Consider the following 18,155-nt stretch of genomic DNA (forward strand, 5'->3'; position numbering starts at 1 on the left):
TTATTTTTCAAAGCAAGTTTTATGTATCCAATTGATTATAATATATCTCTGTCTATAAAATGACTTCATTGTTTATGCCATAATTCAGTGGTCTCCAAACTATTACACATAGGGCCGCAGCGGGCGAGGGATTTCATTCCAACAAAACAAGACAACACGTATCCACCAATCTGGTGTCTTACAAGTGTAATCAGTTGATTGCAGTCAGGTGCTGCTTATTTTAGCAGAAACTTCTTTGGTTAAACTGTCGGTACTCGATCGGTTGAAACAAAAACCAGGCCCCACAGCGTCCCTTGAGGACCGGTTTAGAGACCCCTGTTGTGTTGATTTAAATGTGATTTTTATGGTCTTCATGTGATGTAAAGCACTTTGAATTGCCTTGTGTTGAATTGTGCTATATAAATAAATTTGCCTTGCCATAATTAATCTTGCCATACAAATAATAAATTTCAATGAAAATACAATAAACATTTCAAGACAAATCCTGTATACATAACCTTCATTGGAAAGTATTAACCTTAAAACAAAACGATATATAAATGATTAATATATATAACATCAATTTAACTACCTAAACTTTAAAGTAAAGTTTATTAATATTTTGTTATATTTCTTCTGAATTAATATTGCTGCTGCGTGTGCATACGTTGTTTTACAGCTAAAATATTTTTCTTAGGAGAGTGCTAGTAGGACTAGCATACTGTAACTTGACACGATTGCAAACGGGTACATGGGCTAGCTGGCACTAACCCTTTAATTGTCATTTATTTCATTTAAAACGTAGCTACCTGGTGGATAACTGCCAGTATACCGAGCAAGTAACCCTCTTCATCACTACTTACTTTCTCTGCGTTTGTCTGGGGAAGTTCCATATCGTTACCCCCCTCCCTCTTCTTTTCTCTCTCCCTGCACCGGTTGCACGTCAAAGCGGCTGCCGCTCCCACACTCAGCATCGCCGGGGGCTGGGCTGTTGACTTGTTACCCGACGTGGCCGTTGCAGCTTGCGAAAATATTTGTCAATTTATGACATTTTAATGCTTCGCTCTCCAGTTTCTTTAATTTTTTCTCCCTAACCTTCTCAGCGCCACCCTTCTCTTTTCTTTTTTTGCCACCACCATTCGTATTGACGCATGTTGCTATTTTGCTTCCACAAGGATCCAATGAAGGCTACTCTTCTGTGCTTTCTTCGTTCTTCTATCAGATTGGCAGTGCTAGGCGCATTGCTGCCACCTGTCGGATTGGATGCGAACTGTAGTTAATCAGAGGATAGGGGGGATAAAAACAGTGATGTATAATGAATGGCGGCCGCCGGCCGTCCAGGGCACCGGCCGTTCTGTGATCCTCCAGAACCCACAGATTACCAGTCCGCCCCTGGTAGGCAATGAGTTAAATGCATCAATGACTGCTGCAACCTAAAACTATAGCGTGTAAACAGAAGCAGCAGAGTAGCATACAGATTTTTCCTCAAATGAAAAAATATCTGTCTACAAATATTTGTGACTAGTGGTTTTGACTTTTAAGACTGCTGGATATAAAGTTATAATATAATATAATATAATATAATATAATATAATATAATATAATATAATATAATATAATATAATATAATATAATATAATATAATGAATAATAAACTAATTAGTATTGGTATTGGGTAAACTCTGTGTATCGTAAGTGTTGCTATTTTCAATTGTCTTGCATGCATTACTCACGGACGTTTGCCGGGGGGGGGGGGGGGGGGGGTGTTGAAATATAGAGTGAAGATAGGGATATCTTGAGGCCAATTGGTGGTACTACTATAGCATATGGAATGAATGTAGCAAGTCAGCAAATTGAGCGCTAACTGCTGGCGAAAATGTTCAGTGTAGGAACAGGTGCATTTATGGTGATGATAACGATAGACATGGAAAGTTTTGGTGATATAGTCATATCGGATTGCACTAATGGAAAAATTGACCATCATGATAATGGCATGTTAAATAAGTGTACTGCAAAAAATGTGCAATAAATTAATATGTGTTGTATGCTTTGTTGTCAAAATGTGTTAGTCAACTCATTGTCTGCCTTTGACGGCGATAGACATCCAAACCCTTTGAACTGGGAGGTCTGAAAGCGCTGTTCATCAGTTCAAAGGGTCTACCAGTAACAAATTTATTAATTTTGCCATTTGCCATGTTTTAGGGCTAAACGATATTGGAAAAAACTGACATTGTGGCTTTTTGGGGGTTTGAGATCAATTGCGATAATTATTGGGATATTAAAACCAGAAGAATTTTCACCGGATGACTTGAATAGCTCTGTTTGGGAAGACTTTGGTTGACTCGCTATGACCACATCATATTCATTAGAGATGTCCCGATCTGATCAGGTGATCGGAAATCGGGCTGATCGTGCCTTTTTCAGAGTATCGGAATTGGGTGGTAAGGATCGTGTTTTTAATTGAAAAGTATTTTTATGCTTCATGCTTGTACTGCCTCTCTCTCTCGCTCCTGCTAGGCAGAGCGACCAAACTGTTTTTTCTTGGTCACCAGTGCAGTTGGTGTTTGGTACTTGAAGCGAACGATGATTGTCAGGTTTGTAGCATTGATCTGGCCATAGATGCCCCGACTGCTCTACGATCAACGGCAGAAATGTGATAATCATCGTTAATCTTTGTACAGAGTCTGAAGTTTAGTGTAGCAACACACTCATTGTGTAGGTGGGAGCCTGTTCTCGGCAGCGTGAGCGTCAAAACAAAAAACAACTTTTTTTTGGTATCGGATAACGGTAGCAGCAGATTCTCAAAATCAGGTGACTCGGACTCGGGTGCAAAAGTATGCGATCGGGACATCCCTAATATTCATATAATAATGTTTAATCCAGGCTATGGGGGTTTATCTGTGAATGATGATGGTGTATATAAAAGGTATCCAGGAAGCCATGTCTCTGCACAATTGCTGCTTTTATGAAGCAAAACAAAAGTTCACAGTAGAAAAATAAGATAAAACATTCGCATGTCCTGCGATGGGACTATTGTGCATGCCACATTGTGATGGCGATGTTCAAACGAGATATTGTGCAGGCCTAGCGTGTGTTGACTTTTAAAGTGTAGTGGAATCACAGATTTCAATAAAGGAAAATGAGGTAGGGCAAACGCAAATTAGATAATCAAAATGGCTCTGAGCATGTGGTCCCCCTCGTCTGAAACTTTATTCCTCAATAATAATACAGTATATTGCACTCAGTGTGTAGGAGGGAGTCAATGGAATGAATAGCTCTGGCTTTCATGGTGTCGAGTGCCAGCTGCCTTCCAATGTCTCGCTCACAGCCTTGAAATATTCAGTTGCTCTCTTTGACATAAAGTACAGTGGAAAAAAATAGCCTTGATTTCTTTTTCGACAGCTGCTGAATGGGCTCTGAAAGAGCCGTAGATGTCTTAAGTGGTCAATAGCAGTGATGCAAGGCACTTTGGTATTGTTGCAGAACGAGAGGGGCTGCAACTACTGATTAACTTGACATGCAGGCATGCTAGTGTTTTGAATTCTTTTTTTGTTTTTTTCTAGGAACATTGAAATTGGTGTGCATCATTCACCCTGCTGCCTCCATTTTTGTAAAACACACAGTCAATCAAGTCAAGCATAACAATTTTGCACAAAGGTATTTTTTCCCCTCCTTTGCCAGATGTGACTATTATTTCCTAAATTTAAAATGAAAACTACACGAAATTCTAACGTTGTTATTCAGGAACATACTGTACGAACAATACAATGCCACAGCTTCTCAATTCTCATTTTTATCATTAATGTTCTACTTAAACACTACAATATAGTGCTTTGTGATATGAGAAGGAAAAAAAAAAAGCTATCATGATATGGGCCATTTTACATTGCGATATCAATATGCCACAATATAATACAATTTTAAATATTTGGTGAAACCTATACAACAATTATTATTACCTTTTCCATCACTTACGCTATTTTTGAATTGAAATCAAAATGATATTGGAACAATTTGTGTTGTCTGTATTCTGTGTGGATTATACAGTATGTGCTGCTATTTTCAATTGTCTTGCATGCATTACGCACATATGGTTGGCAGAGGGAAGCAATTGACTAACTTTTGAGTGCAGACAGGGACATCTTAAGTAAGATTGGTATGGGGCGCCTTTTGTAAAGCAGTAGATGCTAAAAATTACGACATCATTATCTCACATTTAGCGCCACACAGTGTTTAAAATGGTTTAAAATTTTTAGAGTCACTTTTTAGAGTCTGGAGCAACTCAGACTGTCTGTTTACAATGATTAAAAATGAATAAAACCTACTCAACAGTGGCAGTCGGTCGGCTCTTGGACATGAGTCATTGTGATTATAACAATATATAGCTAAAATACACATTTAGGAGAAACTATTTAAAGAGCATTTTGTGTGCACCAGCTTTTATTTTGTTACTTCCGGTCTCCAGTCATGTGAATTTGCATATTAAGCTAAATATTTAGTTCCAACCGTTTCCAGATTTAACATTTAGGATGAGGGACAAACATTTAAGATTTAAATTAAATATTTAGTTTTGGATTTAAACAATCAGGACCAAAACTTCTTATTAAAAAAATATTTAGTTTGCTAAATGTTTTAAATGTGCAAAAAAAAAAAAAAAGTGACTCCAAAAATTTTACACCACATTTTAAACACTGTGTGGCGCTAAATGTGAGAAAATATCGTAATTTTCAGCATGTACTGCTTTACAAACGCACCCTATAGATTGGTGTTAATACTATAGCATATGGAATCCCATCAATGTAGCAAGTCAGTGCAAATCTGTTATCTGTTAAGATATCTGTTGGCCAAAATGTGCACAACAGGAACAGGACTATTTATGGTGATGATGACAATAGACAAGTAAAATAGAGTCATATAGTTAGCACTACAAAGTCCTGTATTTTGTGCGCTGTAGGCACAACTGATAAATAATACAACTTCAGCCAGGGAACATGTACACATGTACTACACATTTAACTACACAGTTAAGCCTCAATCATCAAGCAAGCTGTATTGGACACTTTTGTGTTGGTTAAATATCTTAGTGAAAATAGTCAAGCTATTCAGGCATGATGAAAGAAAAAGATAACATACCAGGTGATGGAGGTAGCCACATGCAAGAAAACACTAAAATTTAGAGTCGACTGTTGTCTTCATGGATGAGTGGGTAAAAATTGAAGTGAAGTCTAAAGGTTTTTAAAATATAGACTCAGCACTTATCGAATCCATTACTTGCTTTGTTATCTCCATCCATGAAGGCATATAAAAACATTGAAAAGCGTGTAATTTGAAGTAGTGATCATCACTCACCTCTGATAATATAAACCTGTCCACCTATCAAGTGTTTTAGACAACAGAACAGCCCATCTGACAACAAGGGTTGGGCAGCAGTAAGAAAAACAGCAAACCAAGGTGTCAAATGGGTGACATAGGATCACAGAATTTTGGGCAAAGGCAGAAGATGCAAGGGAAGAAAAACTGTCAACAATGACAACATTCATAAGAGGATCAGATTGAACATGCTGCTTAAACACCTTAAATTGACTGTGGAAACCAGTAAGAAAATTATGTAAAACAGACTCGAGACATCTCGGGAAAGGAAGGACCCAAATTTAGACAATAGTCTCAACCCTTGTCTTCTGTTACAAATCAGCCCATATTTTTGGTTGTGAATTAAATTTGACCTGTAAATTAACTTGGCCTGAAAATACTAAACCTTTGCAGTGTATTATTTTTAGGTCAAGATTGACCGCTTTGGGTATATCAAAAGTACAGTGCTGTCCAAAAGTATTGGCACCCCTGCAATTCTGTCAGATAATGCTCAATTTCTCCCAGAAAGTGATTGCAATTACAAATGCTTCGGTAGTAACATCTTCATTTATTTTGCTTGCAATGAAAAAAACACAAAAGAGAATGAAAAAAATATTCATTATTATTTTACACAAAACTCCAGACAAAAGTATTGGCACCCTCAGCGTAATAATTGGTAGCACAACCTGTAGACAAAATAAATGCGAACAACCGTTTCCGGTATCCAGCAATGAGGTTCTTACAATGCTGTACTGGAATTTTAAACCATTCTTCTTTGGCCAACTGCTCCAGGTCTCTGAGATGCGAGAGTGCCTTCTCTAAACAGTCATTTTCAGATCTCTCCACAGGTGTTCTAAGGGATTCAGGTCTGGACTCATTGCTGGCCACTTTAGAAGTCCCCAGTGCTCTCTCTTAAACCATATTCTAGTGCTTTTTGAAGTGTGTTTTGGGTCATTGTCCTGCTGGAAGACCCATGACCTCTGAGGGAGACCCAGCTTCCTCACACTGGGCCCTACATTATGCTGCAAAATTTGTTGGTAGTCTTCAGAGTTCATAATGCCATGCACACGGTCAAGCAGTCCAGTGCCCGAGGCAGCAAAGCAACCCCAAAACATCAGGGAACCTCCGCCATGTTTGACTGTGGGAACCGCATTCTTTTCTTTTCTTTTTTTCTTGTAAACTCTATGTTGATGCCCTTTCCCAAAAACCCTACTTTTGTCTCATCTGACCAAAGAACATTCTTCAAAAATGTTTTTGGCCTTCACAGGTAAGTTTTGGCAAACTCCAGCCTGGCTTTTTTTATGTCTCTGGGTCAAACGTGGGGTCTTCCTGGGTATCCTAACATAGAGTCCCTTTTCACTCAGACACCGACGGATAGTACAAGTTGACACAGCTGTACCCTCGGACTGCAGGACAGCTTGAACTTGTTTGGATGTTATTCGAGGTTCTTTATCCACCATCCGCACAATCTTTTGTTGAAATCTCTCATCAATTTTTCTTTTCCGTCCACATCTAGGGAGGTTAGCCACAATGCCATGGGCTTTACACTTATTGATGAAACTGCGCACAGTAGACACAGGAACATTCAGGTCTTTGGAGATGGACTTGTAGCCTTGAGATTGCCCGCGCTTCCACACAAATTTGCTTCTCAAGTCCTACGACAGTTCTTTGGTCTTCTTTCTTTTCTCCATGCTCAATGTGGTACACACAAAGTCACAGGGCAGAGGTTGAGTCAACTTTAATCCATTTAACTGGCTGCAAGTGTGATTTTGTTATTGCCACCACCTGTTATGTGCCACAGGCAACTCATAGCAAAGCAAAACTGAAGATAGATCTTGTTCACGTCTCATTTACCTCTCTGAGAAGTGAATCAGCAATAATCGAGACCAGAGTGGTTTTCTCAGTTTTCTCAAATTTGTCTCGTGAGAAGTAAGTCTCAGAGTGAGCATTACATGAGGAGGTCTTGAGAATATTTCTACTGGCACAATTTTTCAAGAAGGTCTCACAGTTGTCTCCCTTGTCTCATGTCTCTCTTTCAAGATCTCACCAAGAGACAACTATGAGTACTTGTGTCGATCTCAAATGCGTCTCAATTTTACTCAATTCTCAATACTCAAATACTCAATACTCGTCTCAATTATCCTTACTTGGAGTCACGATCTCAGTAATGTCTCAGTAAAAGATATGGATGAGCAAAGTATTTATTTCTTAAACTTGCCTCAAAGCTGCCTCTTTTACTGATCTCGCCAAGCAACCCTATATTGTGCCAGTCACAAATATTTCTCAATTTGATCTCCTTCCAGTCACCAATTGCTCATTTTGGGGTTTGAAGAATCTTTCATTGTAAGAGTAGTGTCTGCTCTGACATGTCTAGTCACATCTGAATTCATCTCATGCCAAAATCCGAGAAAATATTATAATTGGTCAAATAATTAAATAACATCTGGTTCATCTTGTTCGATGTAAAAATTAGAGATGTGACTGAAAATTCGTCGCCTAAAACTATCTGCCGATACAAATGCATTATTAGTTTTTGATTTCGAAGACCAAAAGATTACCACGAAATAGTGTGAAGAACCTCAGTCCTCTTGTTTGATGACATAATCAAAACAGGCAACACGCTGGCTGACGATGTCTCGCTAAAACTACTGGCTCACAGGCAACATGTCTGCGATTTGGAAGTGTTTTTTGAAGTATCAAAGAAATATATAAATTATTAAATGAACCAAAATAAATTTGTTTCATCGCTGCTACACGCTCTTTCTGAAGTTGCTTTCCATGGATGTGCCACGTCTCAGTGAATACATTGCATCTGTATCCGTGCGTGGCTCAGTGGTATAGAAGTTGTTCCCCAACCCAGAGGTTGGGAGTTCAACTCTCCGTCCTGATAAATTCATCTAAGTATCCTTGAGCAAGACACTGAAACCCATATTGCTGTGTCCCCAGCAGGTAGATAAGGATATACTGTAGTGTCGAAGTGCTTTGAGTGCCTGAAAGGTGCTCTTCAAGTATAAATCCATTTTCAATTAAGAGAATTTCTCTTCTCAAATCTATCTCCTTTGTCTCAAAGATGTCTTTGCTCATTTTGACTCATCATTTGCTCCTAAGGGTACCCTTAGGACAGGGGTGGGCAAACTATTCCACAAAGGGCCGCAGTGGGTGCGGGTTTTCGTTGTAACCTATAAAGAGTAAACCTTTTCACCAATCTGGAGTCATACAAGTGCAATCAGTTGATTGCAATCAGGTGCTTCTTGTTTCCCCGGATCTATTATTGGTTAAACTGCCTGTGCTTGATCAGTTGTAACAAAGACCAGGGCCCACTGCGGCCCTTGAGGAACGGTTTGCCCACCCCTGCCTTAAGAGCACAAACTCAGAAACAAATAAGCAGAGAATTAGATAAATTTGAGATGATCAAATTCGTCTCATGAGACGGGATTGAGCAATAGATGAGTAGCAAATTTTTGCTATGGGAAGTAACTACGGTGGCTGAGAGGTGTCAGGCGAAATGCAAAGTCCAAACACTTTGCAAATAGAAAAAAGCATGAACCCCAATTGCAAACGCTTTGCAAAAGAAAAAAAGCACGAATGCAAACTGCCACAACACGACCCCCAATTCCTAAAGCGCGATTGCAAATTGGCAAAAGCACGAACCCCGATTGCCACAACACGACAGCAAATGGCTCGCAGCACGATAGTAAGTGGCTCGCAACACGACAGCAAATGGCTCGCAGCACAACAGCAAATAGCTCGCAGCATGAATGCAAAAGGCTCGCAACACAACAGCAAAATCCCGCAGCACGACGGCAAGAGGATGATCCAGAAGTTAAAAAAAAAAAAAAAATTGCAGGGGTACCAGTACTTTTGGCCAGCACTGTACCATTGATTTTTGCATACGAACATTTGCAAACGGGTCAATTCTCCCTAACACAATACAAAGGTTAAGTCAATCCATCTATTAAAAATAGGCTGACTCTGTATCTACGGTAACAGTTCGTTCGAAGTCATAATGGAGGGAAAAAGTGAGTACACCCCTTAGTAAATACGTACATCCCTAAATGTCCAAATTGAGTACTGCTTGTCATTTTCCCTCCAAAATGTCATGTGACTCGTTACAGGAGTGCTGTCAGCATTGCTGCGGAGATTGAAGAGTCGGGGAGTCAGCCTGTTAATGCTCAGACCATACGCCGCACTCTACATCAAATTGGTGTGCATGGATGTCACCCCAGGGGGAAGCCTCTTCTGAAGACTGTACAAAAAAGATATACTTAAATATCTGCAGAAATGCGAGGGGTGTAGTCACTTTTGTGATAAGCTGTACTAATGATAACCTATTTTTAATTCATAGCAGAAGACCTTTCATCACCCATACCAACATGACTGCCCTAAGGCTATGTTGGTGGGGGCGACATTCCCATAGAAGGTGATGCATTGACATTAAAATTAAATTCTAACTAGTTTATTTCTCAACCGATTTTTAAGACATTATTTTGTTAATGTTAAGCATCTGCTACTTTCTCATTGTCTGCCATTGATATGACATGCAATCAATTAGTAGTGGCAGAAGTGGCAGCGAATGAACAACTTCCAATGTATTGGACGTCTACTCGTGATAATCCATTTAGATTGGGAAGAGTGACAAGCGCGGCTTGTCCGCGACTGGTGGGTAGAAACTAGACCTTGGAGAGTACATACTGCGCAGTATCAGCACATTATTTCTCATTACTCCCTGATACCGATGATATTATTTTAGTGCCGTTTCTGTACTGATACCGAAACTAGTAACAGTATCGGTGCAACACTAATAGCAGACTATGATAAAAAAATGCATCTTTCCTGAAGTGTTTTTTCTGCTACAGTAACTCTGTTGCATGAACCCATACACTCAACAGGCATGTATTTGATTGGTAGATGAAGGTCAAACGCAGCATTTTTTAGCAGTCAATTTTTCAGACCCGGTAATAACACACTTCTGTGTGATGTGTCAGATGTGATTTTTTTTTTTCACTTCACAGGGTCTTTTGGCATAGATAATAGACATTTGTCAATACTTACTGGGTGGGTTATTAGTAGCTAGGTTCTTGAAATGAATTCCTTTGATGACCTCCACAGAGAGATGTCCTGTTGTTGCATTGTACACAAGGCCCACCAGGATTTCTGGTGTGGAAGATTGACTGACTGAAGGGAATGATGAGGCGCTTTCACTGCACGTCATGTCTGAGAGACTTATTTGGGATTCAGCACCCTGCAAGTTTTAAAGCACTCAGGTTGGACACTGGTACAAATGGTTTAGTTTCTCACTAGTAGAGATCCAATCCATTTGAGGTGGGAGGATGGCAACGTTCTTTCACTGCCAACCCTCCCACATCAAATGGATTGGATGTCTATTGCTGCGAATAAGTTAATAAACAAATTTTGACTACAAAGTAGTATTAATTTGATGCACATCCTTGCTATATGCATATTTCACATGTCATTATCATGATGTTGATAATTTTTCAATATATGTATTGCGCAGCCCTACTCTCATTGTACTGGAACTTTATTATATTGCATTTCCTGTAATTATTATATAAAGGATACATACTAGCAGCATGGTAGATGACTGGTTAGCACAGTGCCTACGGTTCTGAGACTAAGGTTTCAATCCCAGGCACTGGCTCTCCTATATGAAGTTTACATGTTCTCTCCTTACCTGCCTCGGTTTTCTACAGGTACACATCCCAGGCATGATAGGTTAATGTGTACGTGGCAGTAATGTGAAATACTCATGTGAAAAAGTACTCCTTAAACTCCAGATGGGTGATTCTCATAAAAACTATGCATTACGGTACTGAAGGATATCTAGAAACAAAACTTAAAATAGCAGAATGCTATGATGACTGACACTCAGTATTTTTTTTCATCATTTTTAGAAGTTTGAGCTTCCTAATATTTTATTTAAAGCAAGATTCCTAATTGATTAATACCTAAAAACATGCAATGTTACATATTATGGTAATGATCACCTATGGTGAGGAAGTAGGCATATGTAAACATAAACTATCAAAACTATCAAAAAAGGCCAAACAATCTTACCTTGTAGCCATCTTTTGTCTTGTCTTCTTTTGTGGTGCATTATGGATCGGATTAACTTTATTTATTTATTTTAGGGTTGTCAAAATTATCGCGTTAACAGGCGATAATTATTTTTTTTTAATTAATCACGTTAAAATATTTGACGCATTTAACGCACACGCCCCGCTCAAACAGATTACAATGACAGAACAGTGTCATGTCCATTTGTTACTTGTGTAATTTGGTGTTTTGTTGCCCTCTGCTGGCGCTTGGGTGCGAGTGATTTTATGGGTTTCAGCACCATGAGCATTGTGTAATTATTGACATCAACAATGGCGAGCTACTAGTTTATTTTTTGTTTGAAAATTTTACAAATTTTATTAAAACGAAAACATTAAGAGGGGTTTTAATATAAAATTTCTATAACTTGTACTGACATTTATCTTTTAAGGACTACAAGTCTTTCTATCCATGGATCGCTTTAACAGAATGTTAATAATGTTAATGCCATCTTGTTGATTTATTGTTATAATAAACAAATACAGTACTTATGTCCAGTATGTTGAATGAATATATCCATCTTGTGTCTTATATTTCCATTCCAACAATAATTTACATAAAAATATGGCATATTTCATAGATGGTTTGAATTGCGATTAATTACGATTAATTAATTTTTAAGCTGTGATTAAATCGATTAAAAATTTTAATCGTTTGACAGCCCTAATTTATTTATTTATTTTACTGATTATGAGGGGACCATGAATACAGTGCAACAGTAATGAAAGCTGCGTGCTTGGATTTTCCTTAAAGTATTTTATATACAAAGTAAGAAGCCATTATATCTTATCACAATCTGCTAAATGAATACACCATAGTTTTAAACAAATGTATATATTTCTTTATCAAATTAATTGAATGTTTATGTTGCTGTATTAGAGGTAAAAACATCAAAGCCTTTCATGGACGCATTACAGTAATGAATTTATGACCGAAATCAGTTAAACATACAACATACAATTTTGGTAACAAATCGTGGACTAGGCCACATAATAACCATAAGACATAACCATCTTTCAACTAAAAAGGAACAATTTTAGGTTCTCATGATTATATCCCTAAAATCTTAGGTTATATATCATCTTTTAGGTTAGCTTCATGTGAATCACCCAGAAATTCTACATCTTTCCACATACAGTGGGGCAAATACGTATTTAGTCAACCACTAATTGTGCAAGTTCTTCCACTTGAAAATATTAGAGAGGCCTGTAATTGTCAACATGGGTAAACCTCAACCATGAGAGACAGAATGTGGAAAAAAAACAGAATATCGCATTGTTTGATTTTTAAAGAATTTATTTGCAAATCATGGTGGAAAATAAGTATTTGGTCAATACCAAAAGTTCATCTCAATACTTTGTTATGTACCCTTTTTTGGCAATAACGGAGGCCAAACGTTTTCTGTAACTCTTCACAAGCTTGTCACACACTGTTGCTGGTATTTTGGCCCATTCCTCAATCCAGATCTCCTCTAGAGCAGTGATGTTTTGGGGCTGTCGTTGGGCAACACGGACTTTCAACTCCCTCCACAAATTTTCTATAGGGTTGAGATCTGGAGACTGGCTAGGCCACTTCAGGACCTTGAAATGCTTCTTACGAAGCCATTCCTTTGTTGCCCTGGCTGTGTGTTTGGGATCATTGTCATGTTGAAAGACCCAGCCACGTCTCATCTTCAATGCCCTTGCTGATGGAAGGAGATTTTCACTCAAAATCTCTCGATATATGGCCCCATTCATGCTTTCCTTTGCACAGATCACTCGTCCTGGTCCCTTTGCAGAAAAACAGCCCCAAAGCATGATGTTTCCACCACTATGCTTCACAGTGGGAATGGTGTTCTTCGGATGCAATTCAGTATTCTTTCTCCTCCAAACACGAGAACCTGTTTTTCTACCAAAAAGTTCTATTTTGGTTTCATATGACCATAACACATTCTCCAAGTCCTCTTCTGGATCATCCAAATGCTCTCTAGCGAACTGCAGACGGGACTGGACGTGTACTTTCTTCGGCAGGGGGACACGTCTGGCAGTGCAGGATTTGAGTCCCTGGCGGCGCATTGTGTTACTGATAGTAGCCTTTGTTACTGTTGTCCCAGCTCTTTGTAGGTCATTCACTAGGTCCCCCCGTGTGGTTCTGGAATTTTTGCTCACCGTTCTTGTTATCATTTTGACGCCAAGGGGTGAGGTATTGCATGGAGCCCCAGATCGAGGGAGATTATCAGTGGTCTTGTATGTCTTCTATTTTCTAATAATTGCTTCCACAGTTGATTTCTTTACACCAAGTGCTTTACCTATTGCAGATTCAGTCTTCCCAGCCTGGTGCAGGTCTACAATTTTGTCTCTGGTGTCCTTCAACAGGCCTTTGGTCTTGGCCATAGTGGAGTTTGGAGTGTAACTGACTTAAGTTGTGGACAGGTGTCTTTTATACTGATAATGAGTGCCATTAATACAGGTAACGAGTGGAGCCTCGTTAGACCTCGTTAGAAGTTAGACCTCTTTGACAGCCAGGAATCTTGCTTGTTTGTAGGTGACCAAATACTTATTTTCCACTCTAATTTGGAAATAAATTACTTAAAAATTAAACAATGTGATTTTCTTTTTTTTTCTTCTACATTCTGTCTGTCATGGTTGAGGTTTACCCATGTTGACAATTACAGGCCTCTCTGAGCTTTTTAAGTAGGAGAACTTGCACAATTGGTGGTTGACTAAATACTTATTTGCCCCACTGTACATTAGCAGTGACAATACTGTATCAAACTGTATCGTTGCCTTATATTTCCATCAGCCTGTTCATTGCTTTTTTCATTGACACGGATTTTCTGTGATTAAAAGAAGCTAATAGACTAGAGAGAATGAAATTTGTGGAAAATATTTCACAAAGAGGTTTAGACCAGGGGTCAGCAACCCCTGCCACTATCCAGCTTGTTTTCCATGTCTCCCTCCTTTGACACACCTGAATCAAATGATCAGCTCATCAGCAAGCTCTGCAGGAGCCTGATAACGATCATGATTATTTGATTCAGGTGTGTTAAAGGAGGGAGACATGGAAAACAAGCTGGATAGTGGCACTCGAGGACCAGGGTTGCTGACCCCTGGTTTAGACTGAGGAACTGAACTTTCCAGCACTACAAAACAATGTTCCAAAGTTCCAAGGCGTACTGAAAACAAAAACTTCTACTGAGACCTGTTTTGAACATGCAGTACTTACTGGGTGAATGCAGCAGGGGTCTAAAATGACTGGCACAGTCATCTTTCCTTGAAGGTGGAGCTTGGTGAGATAAAACACATTTTCCCCCAGCACCTTCTCCTTCTTCATTCGTCGCATACTGTAAAGTCGAAATCTGATGGCATAGTTGCCAATCATCTCAGACTCCATATGGCAAAAGTGAAAGGTCTCTGTGAAGAGAGGGCATGGGCCTCTTTGGATTCCTGTTTTTGCCCTCTGCTTCTTTGTGGGCAGCAGAACTAGGTGGACTTGCCAGGAGATGTTTCCAGTGTGTTTTTGAATGGGAAGGTCTGTTATTGCCATGATGGTCACCGCCAGCTGCTGCTCTTCTGAATCATAGTCAAACACAACATCGAGAGTGCCATATTTTGCAACCTGATCCGGTTCGTAGTTTTTCAGGAGCTGTGCCACTGAACCATGGGCAGACATCTGTAGGAAATAGAGAGATATGGTGTGTCTACCTTACTAATCACTGCACTTCATTTCTTGTATCTGTCTGTGCGGATTCATTTTTTTGTTTTTTACCTCTGGGCTGAGGACAGCGGTACTGTCGCTGGGTACATCTTCTTCATAGCCCTTATTGAGATAACTCTCTGTCTCATGGCCATCACTTCCCTCGCTGGCGCATTTGCGAAAGGAAAGGTGAGGGCTACCACTTGTTTGTGAGAGATCACACTTGGCATCACCCAGGTCTGAGAGTGTATAAGACATCCGTGGGGATCCATTTTCATCCTGATATGGCGGAGGTTGGAGTTCATCCAGGGGAGGTGTCCGCCTCATCCTCTGGATACAGTTAGCTGTTAAAGAAGGAGGAAGACATGACACAAACACTACCTATGTGTCGAAAATGCATGAAGTTTGATGTAGTATAAATTACAGTGCTTTTGGTGGGAGCGCTAGCACCAAACAAAGACACTTATCTATCCACTTTCAACAAAGCCTATCCTGGTCAGGTTTATGGAACACTGAAGCCTATCCCAGCCGACTTCAGGGAAAAGACCGAATACACCATGAACTACTGAACCAATGCTGCATGCACCGAAGTCAGGTGACGGTACCACAACTACAGCAACACATCAGTGAGTCAAAAATAATACAGATAGGGTTTTGGATGACCAACTTGATTTTTTATATATTAGTTTATTTGGGTAAAAACTGACCTGCAAAAAGAAAACTACAAAGCAAAAGGGATTTTATCTATTTATTTTTTTAATCGCTTTTTTGAAACCACTGCTGTCTTAATAACATTTTTACATGGCACATTTCTGGACTCGTTTTTGGCAGATACTCAAAATCAGGTGACTGACTCGCATACAAAAGTACTATGTTATAGGGACATTGCTAATTCTGAAATTTACCTGTTTTGTGCAGTTTGGACTCGCACAACTTCAATAGCTTACACTGATACTCTCAGAGTGAAACTTGCAGAAAATAAGAACATTGGCTCAGGAAACATCCTTTTAGGTTTCCTAACTTTTAAACAAAGCCAAGCCTATGCTATTCACTCCAACTTGTTTTTAGCTCTCTTCCAAACTCTTTCAATCTCAAGTCAGACAGCGAGACTGTAAATCAAAGTGGCACGTATCAGCGGCACGATGGAGGCAAACAAGTTTTAAGTAAGTGTCATAGAGGGCTTGATAAAAGAAAAAAAACAAAACAATTTTGAGCACTTTTTTTTCTCCTCCTGCTGAGCCGGGGGCGGTTGATTTGATGGAAGCTGCTGTACAAAGGTGTCACTTTTTCATGCAACCTGCTAATTGGAATGGTTACATTTCCACTTCTCTTCTAAGCCCTCCTTCCTTCAAAAACTTTTGTCCCCTTCACTTAGGCTTGTTTTCCTTCTGGAGAACCTTTGCCGTGAAGCTAAAGCATGAGTACCGGATTGTTTTTATTTGGAGATTGACACTTAATCTGACAAGGGAGGGAAGAGAACATTCAAAACATTTGGGCTTGGCCATCTTCCACTATTGGCTGCCATTTACGGTGGTAGACGTCCAATCATCCATCCTTCTGCTGTGAATTGAAATGAGATCATCAATAGTAGATGACCCGTTATGTATGTATTTTAACTGTGCATTAACTCAATGTCACAATGTGAGTTAATAAAGATTAATACTTCAGTAATACAGTGTATCACAGAAGTGAGTACACCCCTTGCATTTCTGCAGATATTTAAGTATATCTTTTCATGGGACAACACTGACAAAATGACACTTTGACACAATGAAAAGTAGTTTGTGTGCAGCTTATATAATAGATAGGGCTGTCAAAATTATCGCGTTAACGGGCAGTAATTAATTTTTTAAATTAATCACGTTAAAATATTTGACGCAGTTAACGCACATGCCCCGCTCAAACAGATTAAAATGACAGCACAGTGTCATGTCCACTTGTAACTTGTGTTTTCTGGTATTTTGTCGCCCTCTGCTGGCGCTTGGGTGCGACTGATTTTATGGGTTTCAGCACCATGAGAATTATGTAATTATTGACATCAACAATGGTGAGCTACTAGTTTATTTTGTGATTGAAAATTTTATAAATTTGATTAAAACGAAAACATTAAGAGGGGTTTTAATATAAAAATTCTGTAACTTGTACTAACATTTATCTTTTAAGAACTACAAGTCTTTCTATCCATGGATCGTTTTAACAGAATGTTAATGTTAATGCCATCTTGTTGATTTATTGTTATAATAAACAAATATAGTACTTATGTACAGTATGTTGAATGTGCAGTATATATCCATCTAGTGTCTTATCTTTCCATTCCAACAATAATTTACAGAAATGGCATATTTTATAGATGGTTTGAATTGCAATTAATTACGATTAATTAATTTTTAAGCTGTGATTAACTCGATTAAAAATTTTAATCGTTTGACAGCCCTAATAATAGAGTTAATTTATTTTCCCCTCAAAATAACTCCAAATTTAGCCATTAATATCTAAACCCCTGGCAACAAAAGTGAGTACACCCCTTAGAAACTACGTACATCCCTAAATGTTCAAATTGAGTACTGCTTGTCATTTTCCCTCCAAAATGTCATGTGACTCGTTACAGGAGTGCTGTCAGCATTGCTGCAGAGATTGAAGAGGCGGGGGGGGTCAGCCTGTTAGTGCTCAGACCATACGCCGCATTCTACATCAAATTGGTGTGCATGGCTGTCACACACCAGGAGGAAGCTTCTTCTGAAGACGGTACACAAGAAAGCCCGCCCGTCTCATCAGACCATAGGACATGGTTCCAGTAATCCATGCGCTTTGTTGAACTGTCTTCAGCAAACTGTTTGCTGCCTTTCTTGGGATGACAGCCATGCACATCAATTTGATGTAGAGTGCGGCGTATGGTCTGAGCACTAACAGGCTGACCCCCGCCTCTTCAATCTCTGCAGCAATGCTGACAGCAGTCCTGTAACGAGTCACATGACATTTTGGAGGGAAAATGACAAGCAGTACTCAATTTGAACATTTAGGGATGTATGTAGTTTCTA

The 18,155-nt window shown here is 39.2% G+C and overlaps 1 protein-coding gene across 3 annotated transcripts in view; it reads right to left on the reverse strand.

The window, feature by feature from the left end:
- The window catches only part of syt14a (synaptotagmin XIVa), a 43,313-nt gene that overhangs the window by 9,673 nt on the left and 15,485 nt on the right, over positions 1–18,155 (reverse strand). The window contains exons 5-8 of one of the 3 annotated variants that reach the window (XM_057859908.1): positions 15,190–15,461; positions 14,647–15,093; positions 10,381–10,570; positions 5,329–5,406 (exon numbers count right to left, since the gene is read on the reverse strand). In XM_057859908.1, the coding sequence (XP_057715891.1) occupies positions 5,329–5,406; positions 10,381–10,570; positions 14,647–15,093; positions 15,190–15,461 (987 nt within the window). The remainder of the gene's footprint in view (positions 1–5,328; positions 5,407–10,380; positions 10,571–14,646; positions 15,094–15,189; positions 15,462–18,155) is intronic. The other 2 variants (XM_057859909.1, XM_057859910.1) reach the window with 2 other exon arrangements.

The sequence above is a fragment of the Corythoichthys intestinalis genome, chromosome 15 (genome assembly GCF_030265065.1).
Source record: "Corythoichthys intestinalis isolate RoL2023-P3 chromosome 15, ASM3026506v1, whole genome shotgun sequence".
Taxonomy (NCBI): domain Eukaryota; kingdom Metazoa; phylum Chordata; class Actinopteri; order Syngnathiformes; family Syngnathidae; genus Corythoichthys; species Corythoichthys intestinalis.